Source organism: Hippoglossus hippoglossus, chromosome 20 (assembly GCF_009819705.1).
Source record: "Hippoglossus hippoglossus isolate fHipHip1 chromosome 20, fHipHip1.pri, whole genome shotgun sequence".
NCBI classification, from domain to species: domain Eukaryota; kingdom Metazoa; phylum Chordata; class Actinopteri; order Pleuronectiformes; family Pleuronectidae; genus Hippoglossus; species Hippoglossus hippoglossus.
This window is the reverse complement of record NC_047170.1, coordinates 8008240-8025349: the sequence shown is the minus strand read 5'-3', so window position 1 is coordinate 8025349 and position 17110 is coordinate 8008240. Positions and strand designations below refer to the sequence as shown.

At 41.5% G+C, this 17110-nt stretch overlaps 1 protein-coding gene across 1 annotated transcript in view; it reads left to right on the top strand.

Moving 5' to 3' along the window:
* Positions 1-17110, top strand: part of ofcc1 (orofacial cleft 1 candidate 1) — a 41353-nt gene that overhangs the window by 10054 nt on the left and 14189 nt on the right. Inside the window, exon 4 of the mRNA XM_034572896.1 lies at positions 84-243. Within this exon, the coding sequence (XP_034428787.1) occupies positions 84-243 (160 nt within the window). The remainder of the gene's footprint in view (positions 1-83; positions 244-17110) is intronic.

Below are 17110 nucleotides of genomic sequence, written 5' to 3'. Positions count from 1 at the left end.
GGGACAGCGAATCAATATACAACACTCCCGCTCCCACTTAATCCTCCTCGCTTCTTTTATTTTCCAACCCCTGTACCTTCCAGATTCCACAACGATGGCCACATGCTGGACATCTTTCAGCGGCTCACAGCCAAAGAGGGGATGTACTTCCTGCCGCAAGATCTGGAGCTGTCCAATCAGGAGCTGAGCTACATTGTCAGGAAGGCAGAGCAGTGGCGAGGCTTCAATGGGGAGAGGCGCAAGGTGAGCGTCTCATTGCATTGCAGCCTCTTCACCTCCAACCCTTAGTGATCAATTGAGCTCATAGCTGTTTTGGGGAAAAATACAATGTTCCAAAAGGTCACTATCAAATTGATCAGAGGTAAAAGACTCGAGGCAGAAATCATCAGGCAGGTCAGAGGTCATAGGAACTATACTTAAACTTCTGGAACGCTGAACTCTAAGTTTTCAAAACTGGCAAAAAAAAGGGAACCTCAGAGACAACAAGACACATGTGACACATTAGTGTGGATAATAAAAAGAGTAGGAGAGGATCAGGAAGTGAAATGACATAATGCAAGACAAAATGTGAGTTTCAAAATAAAACTGAAAAAAAAGAAAACACGCAGAATAAAAACAAAGCGGGATGTGACAGATTTCTTTCAGAGAATGGTGCTAAAATAGATTCTTGCTGTGGTCAGTTTAACAAACATATTAAGTTTGACAGAATGCACAGAATAGGCACATTTTATTTAGTTACATTTCAGTGAACTAGGAATTTACCTCAAAGAGCTAAACAAAAATTGCAGAGTTGGCAAATAGCACACACCAGAAGTCCCCTTATTTAAACACATTTTGGTTCACTAGATCTGGATTTTTATTTGGATGTGCACGAAATTGCTTACACCATTTTAACATCTATATATATTGATTATTCTCAGAAAAAAATAAACTAAAAAGTTGTAAAACATTCTCGCAACATTCAAGAAAGTAAAAATAAAGATCTTGGATCCACCCCCTGACCCGGATCTGTTGCAAAATGGAATGAATCTTGTATCTTGACCCATATTACATCCTTCCATTACGTTTCATGATAATCTGTCCTGTAGTTTTTACATAATCCTGCTGATTAATAGCTAGTAAAAGATAATTACCAAAACAAAAGCTAGGTTTACAGGTTGTCTGATAAATCTGTGGAAACCTATTTCCTAAACCTATTTCATTTTTTAAAAACCGATTCAATCATAGCGGGATGTACATGCACATGTTACACTGGGACTCATCTTAACGTGGACGACTTGGTGTGGCAGGATTCCACTTTGCATAAATGCATGTCCCCATGAAATTACTATTGCTTGGGAGAGGCTGTCACATGTCTGACAGCCCAGCGTAGGTCAATTGTGATGACACAGGGCAGGGCAGTGCATTAGCACAGAGCCCACGCCCGATGTAAAATCTTTGCATAGTGATTGAAAATGTGACTTGTTGAGATAAGGGATGTAGCATGCGGCGATCAAACTGCAGCTCCCTTTAATTTAATCTGGGGGATTTGTTAGTGGCACCCATCGCTCGGTGTTCACCACGTCCATTAACTCGCTCACTCTGCGCTTGCACGAGTTCATGTGGCGGCAGAGGAGTAAAAATAGAACCCGGAACCACATTAAGTTCTGTTTCTGGTGAAAGATGGTCTCGAAAGCCAGGAACTGATGTTTGTCTTACAAGGCTGTGAAAACAGATTAACCCGCACCAATACATGTTCTCTGATTGTGAGATGTTTTAATGACCAGAATGTCTTTTTAGTAAAAGGTCTACGCTCAACAGTGTCGCTAAAAGCAATCGTTACAAAGAGGATTCGATTTTTACAGAAAAAAATGTATTAGTAATGATTGACAGTGTTTCAGCCAATAGATACAGTTGTACAGTGTTAACAAATACATACAAGATCTGAATATACCATTCAATGAGGAAAAGTCATATTGTCCCCAACGAGAGCAGTTTTGTAGTAGTTGCAAGATTCCTGGTTCGATTCCCAGCTTCTCCAGAGAGCGAGACACTGTGTCATTAGTGTATGAAAGTGTGTGTGTGAATGGGTGGTGCTGTATGAACACAGTCCAGTTACCATTCACACAACTGGAAATAATGATCAGTTCAGTTGTCTTTACGAGTTTATACATGTGCCATCACATCAAATATCCATATTGTTAGAATAAAAAACATTATTTCAACTAATCATAGTATCCATAGCTGAAAACTGAGGTTGTAAATAGCACAGAAGAAGATTGACTTTACTTGCATCATTGTTCCTTGAAAAGCCAAATTTCTCTTGGTTGAAATTGTCATTCTGGTATCATATTTACCAGATATGATCATTTGTGTCATGCATAACTCACTCAGGACATAAAACAATGATTTTGTCAGCTATTTTTATTAAGTCTTCGTCCTGTTTCAGATGTCATCTTTCATTTAATTGCATTTATTCAATCTCATTTTAGTAGACGGAAACTGTAACTTTGTGAATCTAGTTTTAGTCAACGAAAACAGACATTTTAGTTATTATTAGTCATTTGATTATAGTGAATAGTTCAGTCAATCTAGTCGAGGCAATGCGTAATAGTTTTAAAATAAAGCTCCTACTGCTCATTTTAAACAATTTAACAGCCTTGACGATATCAAAGCCTCCTGTGGTTCAGTCGAGGATCTGGGGATGAGGACGACAGAGAAGCTACAGATATATTGGATCAAATGCTGTGTGAGTGTGCTCATCAAGTTCTTTGATTCTGTTATTTACTGGTAAGAAGGAGCTCCTGCAGGAGGCTTTTATATAGTCATGCCAAGCCTGTAAAACGCTCCCATCTGATCCCTTCTTATGTTTGACGCTTTATTATCATGCTGTAACATTGTTTCTGGTACTGGGAGCAATATATATTTAACTCTAAATCTTACCCTTATGTGTTCCTACCGCTTCACCATCATCGCTAAATGCCTCACCCCAGCAGAACCCTCGTCCTGAACTGAATTCTACACATGAGCCTCAATAGTCTCAATCCAAGTGTTTGAATTTGCCGTCATATCGATTTTGTGAACAGAATTAAGCTAAAACATACACTTCTAAACTTCTTATTCCAAGGGCTAATTTGCTCTACACCCGTATTGTAATCTCTAATGAACTGCAACCCCTGGCTCCGAGTGGTGACTACACTACTACATAATAAGATGGTGATGGGCCTGTTTATTGGGAGAAAATTGAATCTCCCAATGTTTGGAGACTTTGAAAGAAGTTAAAAAGCAAAGTTTGTGATTCATTTAGGTGCTGATGGTGCCTCTTTGCTGCGCTGCTGCTGCTAAATCACCCGTGCCGTACCTCATATCTGCCTCCACAGCAACAATTACAGCATCTAATTTTGTATTATTAAACTAACGGATTAACAGGCATGATGAAAATTTAGGGTTATTGCATTTTGTGATTTCTACTTTATTAAAGCGGGCCATTTTTCATCAAACTAAGATGGGTCTTGCCATTATTTCATAATCATTGTAACAATTTCTCCTGTAAAAAGGGTCACTCTCCTAACTTAGCAAAGACATATCCCGATTAGACTAATTTGCCGACATGCAAATTTTTGTCATTTTTCCCTCATTAACTATTTATCATAGACAGGGAAAAAATATATTCATGAAGGAGAGCAAAGGAGCAGCCTGACAGAGCTGAAGCTAATATTTTGCAACTCTAATGATTTTTTGCATCGTTAATTAGATAGAATAAGGTTGATATGATTAGGTCAGGATGTAGTGTTTTTCATTAAAAATACATTTCAGAAGCTGTATTCGAAATGTGCCCTTGCAATTAAATAATGAATCCGACGCATTCCTTATTACGGACCCAATTAATATCAGAGGCAAGGGCGTAATTTTAATAACAGTAGGCCACAAGGCCTTCATTAGCCGGGTGAGAGAAAGGCGGGATGAGGAGGAAGAAAACAAGGCAGTCGCAGGAACAGCAGCAGCAGTCTGATATTGAGCCAATTTTAGAAAGTTATTGAACAGTACACTCTTAAAAGGATAAAGAATGACATTTTCAACAAATCACATCTGGGGTAAACAGGAACTCCATATTCTCCCTGGTGTGTTTTAACCTAATTTGGTACCAGCTGTATGTCAGGTGCCAGACAGGGCCACTGAAAATGGAAAATCATTTGAAGAATCACAAGTGAAAGGTTAATCTAATACTTAAGGTAGGCTATAACATGCACAAGTCATTCAAGAACCCTCTCTATAGCGCACAATAGAGGTGTCTCAGCCACCGGATCACAAGGAATCTGTTGGTTCAGTGTGTTTCAGTCAGGAAACCTTCGACAGACACAAGTTAGAAATGTCTAAGCCTTTGCTTCACTAGGAATCCTTTGTTTGTTAGTACTCATTGAGACAACAAAAAGACGAGCTAATGGAACAACCAGACTGTTCAGTGTATTAACACAGAAACACTGAACAGAGTTCAATAACCTGATTACATGAGACAGCAGGTTATAAAACGTGGCATCAATGGAGGGAATGTATTTGCAGAGTGCAGAACATCAGAAATCGTGGATATTATTTTGCCTTCACTATTGTTTTTTGTTGGGGACTAAAGTTAAAGCAAGTGACACAAAATAACAGATGATCATGAGATGATCAATTAGATTACCACTAGTTTTGTGGATGTGCTGTGTTTCACCTCTGCAAAATCCCTCTGATGCTGCGTCTCCCTCCAGCAGTGAAACAATAAAAAAAAAAAAATCCACATTCAATAACCAACCTGCAAATGGCCTATGATTATCAAACTTGTAATTTTCACAAGGTGATCATAAAACAGGATCTAATTTGTACTTTCTCACCAATTAACTTTATATTAGAGATTCCTCCATGCTCCATCCTCCATTTGATTATTCCTCTCAGGTTAAGATGTCAGCAGCAGAGATTAGTGGCTACAAGCAAAGAGGGTGAAACAGTCAGAGATCAACCTGTGTGCTCTTTAACTTGATCTCAGGAAGGAAGGAAGGAAAAGGAATATGTTCCCATCATAGAACAACAGCCTCAAGGGTTGTTGATGAACAGTGGAGAAGGGGCATCAGTTCACCCATCAATTAAGGTGGTTTTCATAAATGAAATGTTTCTGAGGTTGCATCACACCTTTCGTTCCCCACTGATATGAGGCTTTGTAGCAGGTTAGCCTGTTGTTCCATTCTCTACCCCCTCAGTGCTTGTACAGAGGTTGGTTGTGATATATTTCATTTCAATATTGTTGTATCCATTTGTTTTACGGCCAAATGTGGTTCATTGGGTTGTCACTTGGCACCTATCCTAAAATACAAGCATGCCACTTCATATTCTCAATATGCTGGAGCATATCATCAAGAACCATGAATTATTCTCTGGGAAAGCAGTGAAAATGTGAAATAACGCTCCCTATCTTTCAATGTTCAACAAATTTCCCAATACCAAAAGTCAATGTATTCTTCTTTGGCCTATATCCCACCCTTCCACCAAGTTTCAAGAAAATCAGTTGAGTAGTTTTTGCCTAAAAAACTTGCAAACAGAGCAAACTGCAATAAAAAATATAAGCTGCTTTGTGACGGTAATCACTAAAGTATGTCTTTGATAGTGCATTACTTACTATGCTGGAGGTGTCTTTCTTTTAACAAAGAGAGATAGTAATGAGAACAACAGATCATTGCGGAAGTTCAAAGTCCAAAACATAAAAGAGAGAGGTTGCCTGTACATTCCTATGGATCCTCTCTGAGGGTAGGGACGAGCAACTTATACAGTTGTTTGAGTTGGAAGATTTGTTTTCTTTTATCCATGACCCAGCTGTGTTTTTCTCATGTGAAGCTAATAGCCATGGTCATTTATTTTAACCATGACTTTGCCAAAACTATGAGCACTAGGTGTGATTGATCACGCCGGCATGATCAAATCATGACTAGTTCAAGTCAAGTCTTGTGCTGAGAAGAAATATTTTTTTGAATGTGACATAGGCAAAAAAAAACGTCCAAAGTAGCCCAGTACTCCTCAGGGTTAGGGTTACTATGGCAACCTGTCATTGGTATGCTCCAGTGGTTCATATTAAAAGGGAAGGGACCAGCAAACAGTGGAGTTGTTTAAGTTTTAAGTTTTTACAGCTTTAAACATTAATCGTAAAGGCTTAACCTGCGAAAAAGCTCATCAAAAGCTGACAGCTTTTCATAGGAGACTGCAATCAACACGGCAAATTACCCAGTTCGAGGCTAACATGTGCAAAATAAAACAAATAATCAAAAACCTTCATTTTACTAGTGCTTATGGTGCTGTGATGCTCTGAGCTAGTGCTAGCATGCTCCACATCATACTAGTTCAGTAATGAGCCCCATTAATTATGTAAAGGCAGTGATGCAGATAGACCTAATTAATTGTCTCCTGTCACCCTCTTGATTACTGTACCTGGAAGGGAGGTGTTAATTTCTGTAATACTTAAGCAGGTACGCAAACTGTTTTGTCAGAGCCACCACTATGACAATGACAGAGTGCCGGCTTACCCTCTGCAAAGCTCTTTGGCTGTTAATTCAACAAATGGAAACTTTCCCAGTGGTGGTGGTGACATTGGGATAATTGAAAGAGAGAGGGAGCGATTAAAAGAAGTGGGGAAGGAAGGAGAAAGGAGCGCGGGGGTTTTGTATGGTGGCCCTGGAGATGTTTTCGCAACCTGAACATTTGCGTACCGTCGTGCCGTTTGTCTCCATATGTCTAGGTAATGGGTTACCAGCGGCGAGTTTGGGAACACCCAAGGTGCTTTGCAACAGCAGCGTGGTTGGTGGGGAGTAAACCTGTTGAGAGTCAAACAGCACAGATTGGAGAGTTAATGATAACCTGAGTCTGGGAGGCTGGCTGTTAATCATATAAAACGTGTTCTAATTTTAGTCTAAAACGACTGCGGGATGGTAATACCTGACCACACAGAGAAATCAGGGTCATCCTTTTTCAACTAATTATCTAAGGACAAAATAAAGCACAGTTTTAATCTCATTACAAAAGTTAATTTTGAAATGTTCTATATTACCCTGCTTTCCACACACACTATCGCCATGTAGATATATTTGGGAAAAGAAAATTAACTAGTGGAGACGCAACTCTTAATCCAGCTCCAACTACTGAAAATGGTGTTTCTATGCAACTACTTTGCAGAAAACGAGCACAAACACAATTTTCTTTTAGATAATGAGAATACATTGTTAATTTATGTATTTGTAACTTGCCAAATATGTTTGTGTTTATGCACAACACTTGATTAAAGTCATTAAAGTAAAACGTTAATAGTGGTTTCAGATAAAATCCTAATCCTTAAAGTCTTTGCACACAAAGTGTGTATTTCTTGTATGCAGATGTTTTGTTAATATGATTACTATCATTATTCTTTTCAGTGTGTAACCGTGATTGACACAATGTGAGGTGGAATTTATTTTAAGACGTGACAATTTCAGACAAATCATTTGGACATGGTGTGCAAAGACCTTAGCCCTGACCAAAACCTCTATCTTTCCCTAATGTTAAATAAAATACTCAAAATAAATTACTACCGTGCCACAGAAGGAAATATCCCTGAAATTCACAAAGCGACAATGCACACTGTAACATGTTGTTTCATCTGGTTCATCTATCTGCCTTTCCTATCAGTCTAGCTGTGCAAATCTTACAGTAAAGTGAGTATCAGGCCACCCGAGACGTAAATCTAATGTCAAGTGAAGGAAGACGGAGCGCTGAGAGGGAGGGAGACACAGGGAGCAGCAGGCCGTAGCGGAATACACAGGAACCGCTGTCACCTAACAATAGAGCCCTCAGCTCCGGAGCAGGAACCCATAACAGTAACACAGGAACAGCAGAAGAGGAGAGGAGGAGCTGAGTGCTCCCGTGGCACAGGAGGGGTCATCTGGAATCAGAGGGCATCTATGGGTTTATGGTGTGTGTGTGTGTGAGCGTGTGTGTGTGTGAGCGTGTGAGCGTGTGCATAAGTGTCGGGTCACCGGAGTCCTCCCAACCCCCCAGTCACCTCTACCAAAGAGCAATGTGGTCAGTGTGCGGGCATGCGTGCATGTGTATTCATGTGCCGAGCTGAATGTCTCTGAATGCAGGGCTGTTAACCTACATACAGAGTTCATTTACACAGTATGCCCGTGCATGTGTACGCGTATGTGCCATGCACATCTGTGGGTACGTGCATGCAAACCTTTGCCGCGCGCCTCCATGTGCATGTCACATTAGAGTGGCTTCTTCAATTACAGCGGATGGTTTTGTTTTTAGTGGACATCGCTGAGGGCCCCAATGGCCCCCGGGGCAACAGCAAGCTGGCAGGCAGGGACAGGGGTGACGTAAGAGCACACACAGCATCCGCAGCATGAGCATTAGGGAGCTCAATATGAGATATGATTGCAAACGCTACATGCCTGTGTTCCCTTAAAAGGACACAGACTTCGCTGGGCAGTCATGTGTGAAAGTGGTGCACAGTGGTTGAAAAGGAAAAGAAAGAAAAAAAAACAGATGAAGATCAAACAAATGTACAATCCCTCCAAATTATATTTCTTAGAATATCCCAAATACCACTATATCCTGAATAGCACTTTTGGGGTTTTGAAGCTTCCATCTTATACTTTTGTGTCAGTGTTTGGTAACGTTGGATAAATGCAGTGTATCAACTGTCTATAAGGATGGACACACCGGACTGCTCCACAAAGTTGCAGCCAAAGTGTCCAGATCGTCCCCTGGTGGCTGGGTGCAGTACAGGTGATAAATACTGCCTCCTCCATGTTAGTAGATTGGACATGGACCTAAGTACACGTCAAATTATTTGTTCTGTCATTTTAGGAAGTTCTCTGATGACAAGTGTTTATCTTTCCAGAATAGTTTGGTTTTGATTAATTATTTGATTCAATAGAAACAGGTTTAGACATTATGATTGACAGCTGAGACTGACTTGCGATTTGGTGGAGCGCGGACTCTGGTCTCTCTCCCTCCAGACTCTGGCTGGTGATTATTTAATGAATAATTAATGTTTATGCATAATGGAGAATTTCCGATTACTATTTCAATATAAAATATACATAAAATACTTGGACGTCGGTTACCTTGGCAACGGGAGACACATTTACATGCTCATGTCTTCGGCAGCTCTGTCGGTGAAAGCCCCTACAAGGGACATTTTCATTGATTTTGGCGCCTCTGTGGACAAAAGCGGAAGTGTTTCCACTGTCTCCTGTTGTAAAAAAACCTGGCCAGCCAATGCATTTGTTTTGGAAGGAGTGAAAAAAAGACACACAGCTGTTTGCAGGAGGCATAGCAGTGAGGTGATGTATAGTTTTTGTTGCTGTATGATTATTAACTATAGTATGACAACATTAGCATTTTGTTTTAATACCGTTCATACACTAATCCTAACTCTGCCATTGCTAAAGAGTAGTAGCTTGTCCTCAGAGCTGTTTGTGCAACATCTGCCAGGGATTCTCTCAAACCATGTCACAAGGGAGCGTATGGGTGCGACGACATTATGAGTTATTTTTGCATTAGTCGGACTCTCCCTCCCTTTCTTAGCAGGCTCCACTGTGATGTATGTGCCTCCTCTTTGACCTCTGTTTAGCACCTGCTGGCAGGAGCAGAGGGCCACACACAATATCCGTATCCTGTCCCACTAATCAGTTACTCAAGATACCCGGGCGTGTAGAGGCATGGACACAGAGTTCTAGTAGGTCTGCAGACTCATTTAAAAGATCACTACGATTGTGTGTTCAATCAGTGCCAGGACTAAATGTTATGTTGACTCTTCTAAGGGAGCATTTGACTCATGTACTTTGGGTGTGCACCTGTTTTGCTGCCATAGAGGTATTAAAGTGCCCATTAGAGGATAATCTATTCTCTCTTATCAATCATAGCTTTCTTCGTCCATCATTTATTAGATGGGATGATTAGATTATTAGATTAGATTATTTTATGAATTTTTAATGATTCATTTCTGGTAGGCTACTTTCAAACCACTCCATCTTTCCGCCTTGCTTTTATTGAACTCTTTTATCTGACTGTATTTGATTGAGTTCTATGAACACAGGCCAAGACCTCAAACCGCCCCCTTCTTCTTGATTTCAAGGTGATCGACTCCACTATCATATCCCTATCCCACTAATACACTATATCTAGACCAACCCTCAGTTCCAGCAGGAGATAGAGCATGAAAGGAGAAAGTGTTCCAGTAGGAACTCGTCGGTGTGAACAGTTTAATTACAGGGAGTGTCAGCCCCATTGCTTAATGTGTCCCTCACAATTAATCCAGGGAGAGGATGTCATTATCTACGAAAGCATGGGCCTGGGCAGGCTTTTCTGTCGGAGGGAAAAAGAGGGAGGGGATGAGAGAATGAAAAAAGAGATAGCAAGTCAAAACAAGGAAGTGCCTTTTGGTTCGCAGCCAATAATATGGTCAACCTCTGTGTCACATAAAAGGATCAAGCTAATACGCTTAGAAAGAAAATATTTTGTCTTTCCAATGTCTCTCATGAATCCGTCACTGAGGACGAGCGTGTTCCTTTAACTTCCCCTAAAAATATTGAGCTTCGCCCATCAGCTGTCAAAACAAGTCCAGATGGAGGAGGTTAAAATGGACGCCAGGTTTTCACCACTTTCAGACGCTTCTCCGCCCCTTTCCCTCCTCATCCTCCAAAACCAGACTGAAGAGGGAGTCGTGCCCTGTTCCCCTGCCATCCCATAATGTGACACAGACGGAAACAAATTGGACTGTTGAAGGATTTGAAAAATATATTAGCCGACGATGGAACGAATATTGAGACGGCTCAACTCGAGCCACTTATAGAGGTTTTGCAAGAAGAAAATAAAATGAAATAATTGTGTGATCCTGTATGTAACACAGACTCGGACACACGCATACAAAACCGGCATATGCAGCCTTTGACTCACAAAGGTTTTACAGCTTGAACTTGACAGATCTGATTCTTTGTGACTGTCCGCCGTTAGTCACTTCTTTCCCCGTCCCTCCCTTCCTTTCCCTTTAAAGGGTTTGACCTTGGCCGCTTCCTGTGGCCTGGAGGGGTTGAGGAAGGTCTGGTGATTGTGACAGGTGTCGTGTCTTAACAGCCCCACATGACATCCCAAGGAGAGATAGACATTTGGATTTTTTTTTTTTTTGTCATAAGGGTTTCAGTCATAACCTTAAAGAGACAGAGCAGTGTGTGTGTGTGTGTTAGAGAGAGAGAGAGAGAGAGAGAGAGAGAGAGAGAGAGAGAGAGAGTTTCCCAGCATCATTTCAGTTATTGGCTTGGATACTTATCACCTTCAGCCTCCGAGGCCTGATTAGATTTGAGCTAATCCAAAGTCAAATTTCGGGATATCAAAGGCAATGCTCAACTTTGGCATGTCTCTGCGGCATCGTAATACAAAGCTCGGTCTCCTGAAATTTTTAGATCCAAGCATGGCATCTTAAAATTTCCCATGCACCTGGAGTAAGTGCTTTTCCCAGCACAAAAGAATGACAAATGTTGGGTGTGATAATACAAAGGTTTAGGACTTGTTTATGTCAGATTTTTTTTTTTCCTGCCTCTGGTTAAATTGTAATGATTTATTCGTAAAATAACGTTAAATTCAGATATAGACAAGTGTTTTCATGGCAGTGGGTGCACGTTTGATGTTACATGTTTGCAGGTCCAGTAATGAAACTAATGTGTTCAAGGCTTTTATCACCTCATGCATATGGTGCCTTGACTTTATCACTTAACAGGCAATATTAGTATTTAAAATTAAAATATGCAAAGGACCTATTTTCCCTTGAGCTGCAGGTAAACCAAAATATACTCCAGAACAAACCTGGAAAAGTGATCTCCTTGGGGCCCGTGGGTGAGTCAGACTTTGCTTGGAAGTAAAAGATGGGCTGCTATCTATCTGAGTTGTTTACTGTAGGCTGGGAGTAGGCTTTATTTTCTGCAAAGGAGATTAGTTACAGCGAATTATGCATATCTTATTTTCTGGATTATCTTAGGCACTCAGAGATACTATCGCGCTGGATAATCTCTTTTAAAGTTGTTCGGTTTATTCTGACTGTAAATATAGTCATTGTTGCTTGTTTATCTTCCCCTTGACGTCCAATTTGGTCTGTGCTACTTTAGGATAGAGGGTATTATTGCATTTTAACTATGGTTATTCAAGTTGAAATATTTATAGACAGTGATCTTTGCTTTATGGGCACAGTAATAAGGGGAGGGTGGATGGGAGCCACCGTAGCATACAAGCCATTTTGTCACTATGCGATGCGTACACTATGTTTGTGTCCCTGCATGCAAATATGAATGGGTTGCTTGTCTTGTCCAGTGGTGCGTTAACCAGACACAGACCTTTGCTTCAGCCAAATCAGGCCCAACGCAGACAGTGTGCATCCATGCCATTTTCAAGCTGCTCCAATTATATCTGCCGACCGACCACATATTGGCCAAATTTACAATAATAGCATATCTATTTCCATTCTAATGGCTGACATTGCTTGGCTTATCCATGCATGTATGTCTGTGGTCTTTTATGCTCTGTGGTTTGGTCCTTTCCCAGCCATGTGCAATGTGCTGCAGCCCGGCTTGGCCTTGCATGTGTATGCGTTCCATCATAAAGCCAGTGTGTGGCTATGGAACTGGGTTCACACTATATGTCCATACGTCAACATCGCTGTGGATGAACATGTGCACTTATGCGGTGTGACCCATGATGTATAAAGATTTGTGCATCTTCACTACATAGACGTGCCCGTTCCTTACAAATTTGTATGTGAGTGAGTGGCCTCAGTGCATATGTTCTGGTTCATGTGTCGATGTGCCCGTGTTGTTGGCACATTTGTTTGTGTGCCGACATACAGTCTGTGATATGCGCACAGCGAACAGGCTTTGAACCCGGGCCAGCTCTGATACACGGGGTGGTGATGGTGGTGGAGTGGAGGGATTGACCTTCTATAGCTTAGAGAGCCTCTGCACAGTGCACCCCCCCCCCCCTCCTCCTCATCTCCCCACAACCCTCACCTCCCCCTTCTCCCTGCTGCCTAGCCCCAAGCGCCTGCAGGCGTTGGAGACGCATGCATGCGTTGCCTCACTGTGTGAGGCTTTGTCTGTTCGTGAGCGCGGATGTATGTGTGTGTGTGTAGCATGTAGATGAGTGTTACTGTGTGTGTGTGTGTGTGTGTGTGTGTGTGTGTGTGTGTGTGTGTGTGTGTGTGTGTGTGTGTGTGTGTGTGTGTGTGTGTGTGGATGAGGATCTGTGGACAAAAGAAGTAGCCATGTCTACCCTATTGCACAGTAATGTTTTCCTTCCTCTACCTGTGTGTGCCCGCGACATTTTAACATTGTGATTACTTTTATTTTTGAATATCCACATAAAACTATCACAGTGACAATATGGCTAACATATCTGTACAACAAAAGAAAGGATATTGTGACTGAAATCAATGTTTCTTCGTCCTTATTGTCAATAAGGAAACATACAATTTCTGTGAGGCCTAAGTGTCAGGAAGCTGATAAATTAGAGTCAAGGAATGATATTCATGTATGAAACTTCCAGGACAACATCACAAAGCAGTTCTAATTCTCCCATTATTATATTTTCTTTGTACAAAAGAATCATCCTTTCCATCTGAATCTGTTATTACTAGAGATGCTAAGTGTGAGTACCAACAATAATCTATTAGCAATAAAAACAATGTGACAGAGGTGGGTCTGGCCATTTGAGAATAGTACATGGTAATTTGGCATTTTGATATCATTTTGGAGCATTATCATTACAATATTTGTAAAATCACAACAGAGGTTCTTGTTTTTCAAATAATGAATTAATTAAAACAAACTAGCAAGGAGAAAAGCGAAAAGAATATGCCCACTGATGAATTGAGTGGTATTTCATGAACCTCGCACTGCGCAGCATACAAAATAAATTTGGTAAAACAAGACTCACAGTGAAGATTTGAACTGAAATGTTCTCATCCTCCCACAGCTGACATACAACAGCGTTTGGCGGATTACCAAAATCTTTGTTTGGTTGGACCTCTGTGGACCGCTCCCTTTCCCAGTGGCCACTAGTCAGCTGATTTAGTTTAGGTCGAGTCGGGTTAGCGAGTCGAGTCCTCTCTCACTATAATTCTCCTCGTATAATCATTTTCTCTGACATTTTAAATTTTGTAGACGTTTGCAGAGACGGGCTCATCTGGGACGGACGTAATTCTTGGCTGTTTGACAGACTTTCTCCCGGTTGATAGTCGGACTCGCCATCTGGACTGCCGTGACAATGTGGCAAGCCAAGTGGGTTGCCGCATCGGCGAACCGGTGGACCATGAAAAATTCTGTGAAGCCCTGCGAGTCACTTTACTGGCCCTCTCTGTCTGTCTGTCATTCAGGCGGTGCAGGAGAGTGCCAGACACTCACAACCAGGTTTCACTTGGCATAAATTGATGTAGTCTGAAACATCGGCTTTCAGAAAGTCGTGCAGGTTAAAGTGGACAAAGGGAACACTGAGATGGACTCAAAAACATCCAATAGCCTGGCAATATAATTAGAGCGCAAATAACCCATAAAGCAACACTCTGCAAAGGACCATAGTTACAATGGTACTTGGGCCATTAAAAAGAACATCTGTTGTAATGAATGAAAACATAAATGTCTATTCCTGAAATACATCCACCTTTAAAAACAAAGTTTCTGAGACAAAAAAAGACATCATATGTTCGGGCCACGGTTTCCTAGCTCTTCAGTAGATAATTCATACAGTTTTTTTTCATTTATGTTTATAGACTCTGTGCAAAAAATGCTTAGACACTATGCCTAAGTCATATACAAGTAGAGAAAAGTGGGTTTGAGCAGCAGAACGCCTCTCACTAGTGACTAAGAGTGCAGTTTTCGTCTCAGCTATGATTCACAGTACGTTACTTCCTCATTAGCGGCTTATTAAAAGACCATGAAAGCCACCAAAACACTCATAATATGATAACTCTGCCATAAATAATGCCTTGCTGGGCTATCAACCTTATGTGCCGAGCGTGTAAAGGTCAGTTTAGTTCCGAGATTGAACGAAACGGCTTGGACCACTAACACACACAGAACACACGACTGAACTTGGAGACGCCGGGGCTGCATGAGCGGTGACGCATTCATTTACATTATCGTGCATCCTGAAGTGCCTTTGAACTGTCATATACGTTCACCTACTCAAGGGCAAGTTAATCCAGTCATAGGCCTCTGGGCTCGACTAAGCCTGTCAACCGGCAGCCACATACAACCACTGCGCGTAGTGATACTGCTAAGCCTCACCACATCCAATGTACTGTATATGCATTCACTTCATTTGTACTTCGTTACATCTTTCGAATAACACAAACACCTCTCGACAACAGTATGTCACGTGGCATCGCGGATATATAGGAGACATGTCAACATCTCCATTTTGACAAGTCCCTGTAGTGTGTGGATCCTTCGGTCCCCTCATTGTCATCTTTGGTGGTCTCTCCAGTTTGCTCATGTAGCTGCCTCTCTGTGTCTTGTTGGACAGGGAGGGACTAGAGATAGCCTGCTTGTTTAAGTTGATTAGAATTCAGTGTCCAGGCCGGGTTGTGCCAGTATGCCATCCTCTTTATAGTGCCACTCTCTTCAGGCATCATACCAACATTGGCCTCACCAATGCAGACTTGGTAGGTTTTGCCACAGGACCTGTGTATGTGCAGTTTCATGTTTTAGAACATCTTGCAAAATCCTTTTATTAGACTGGTCTTGCTTTCTTTTTCATTTCAAGCCTTTGACTAATGAGAACCATTCTCATTGTTGTAAATTCCAACATGGTCATTTTTGCATTAAAAGCGGCGCCAGAACATTCAGACGCCATTTGTAATCCCAGGCCCTGAACTTTGCTTGAATTACCAAAGTAAATTGTGATTTCAATCTTTCCTCGTTCATGAAAAGCATCATGGACACAATTAGGCCCAATCCATTGCCATAACTATACCTGGCTTTAACACGTTTATGCAAGACAACCAGTTCACATTTCGGAACACAGGTTTAATTAGATTACAAAATGAAACCTGGTATTAAACTTTTTTGTGAGGTGTTGACCAATGTCTCCATTTAACTTTTTTTACAATACTTTAAATTTTCAAACACATAGAGCATTGATAACTTTAAACTCTTATATCATACAACCCTGCCAGGCTGCCTTGGTCCTGATGTGGTATCCCACAAACAACAGTGACAACTACACAAGTAATTATGATTCATCCATTGAATATCATCAGAACGTAACTTAATTAGAAAAGAGTTGATAACCAGGTGACTTGGCATCTTATCAGACACTTCAGATGATCTGGGAGATTAAAATAATCCTTTAACAATAGAAGTTCTTCTTGATATTATAACATGCTGGTACCAGCCCATACATAGTTACATACTCAAGCACCATCCACATCCAAAGTCCCACACCCAGCTATATCTCACTCCCCTGATCTGAAAAAACAGGTTTCAGTGTGAGTTCTCTTCCCCATCCTTGGCAAAAAATCTGTCCTCAACCACAACACAAGATCCACATGATCCTCCATTCCCACTCTGGCCTTGAACACCAGGTCCAGAACCAGAATCATCCACAGTTTTCTCCAAAATCAAAACTCTTATTCCCGACTCTAGGTATCGCTCCACTCTCTTTCCTATAGTCTCAGTCCCAACTACAGTCCCAGCCACAGCCGGGGCTTCCATGTGCGACTGACACATAAATAACCAAGCCTGTCCGCCACCCAGGCAAATTCAAATGCACCTGTCAAAGTGATGAAGCACCCGCCCGCAGGGAAGCATTGTTTACATTTTCACTCCACTCTTTGCAAAAGTGAGATTCTAATTATTTTCCCACTGTAAATTAAAGCCAAGTGGGACAGAATCACAAACCAAAAGGATCACGGCAGCGGCAGGAGAAAACCCCCGGCCCATGGACTGTGTGAAGGGTGGGAAAGAGAGTGCATGGGTGGTAGACAGAGGGAAGGTCAGCTGCTTTTGTCTCTGAGACTGGAGAGAGTGGGAGACAGAGAGGGGAGAGAAAAGGTGGTATAACATGCAGAGGCTGTGTAATGAGC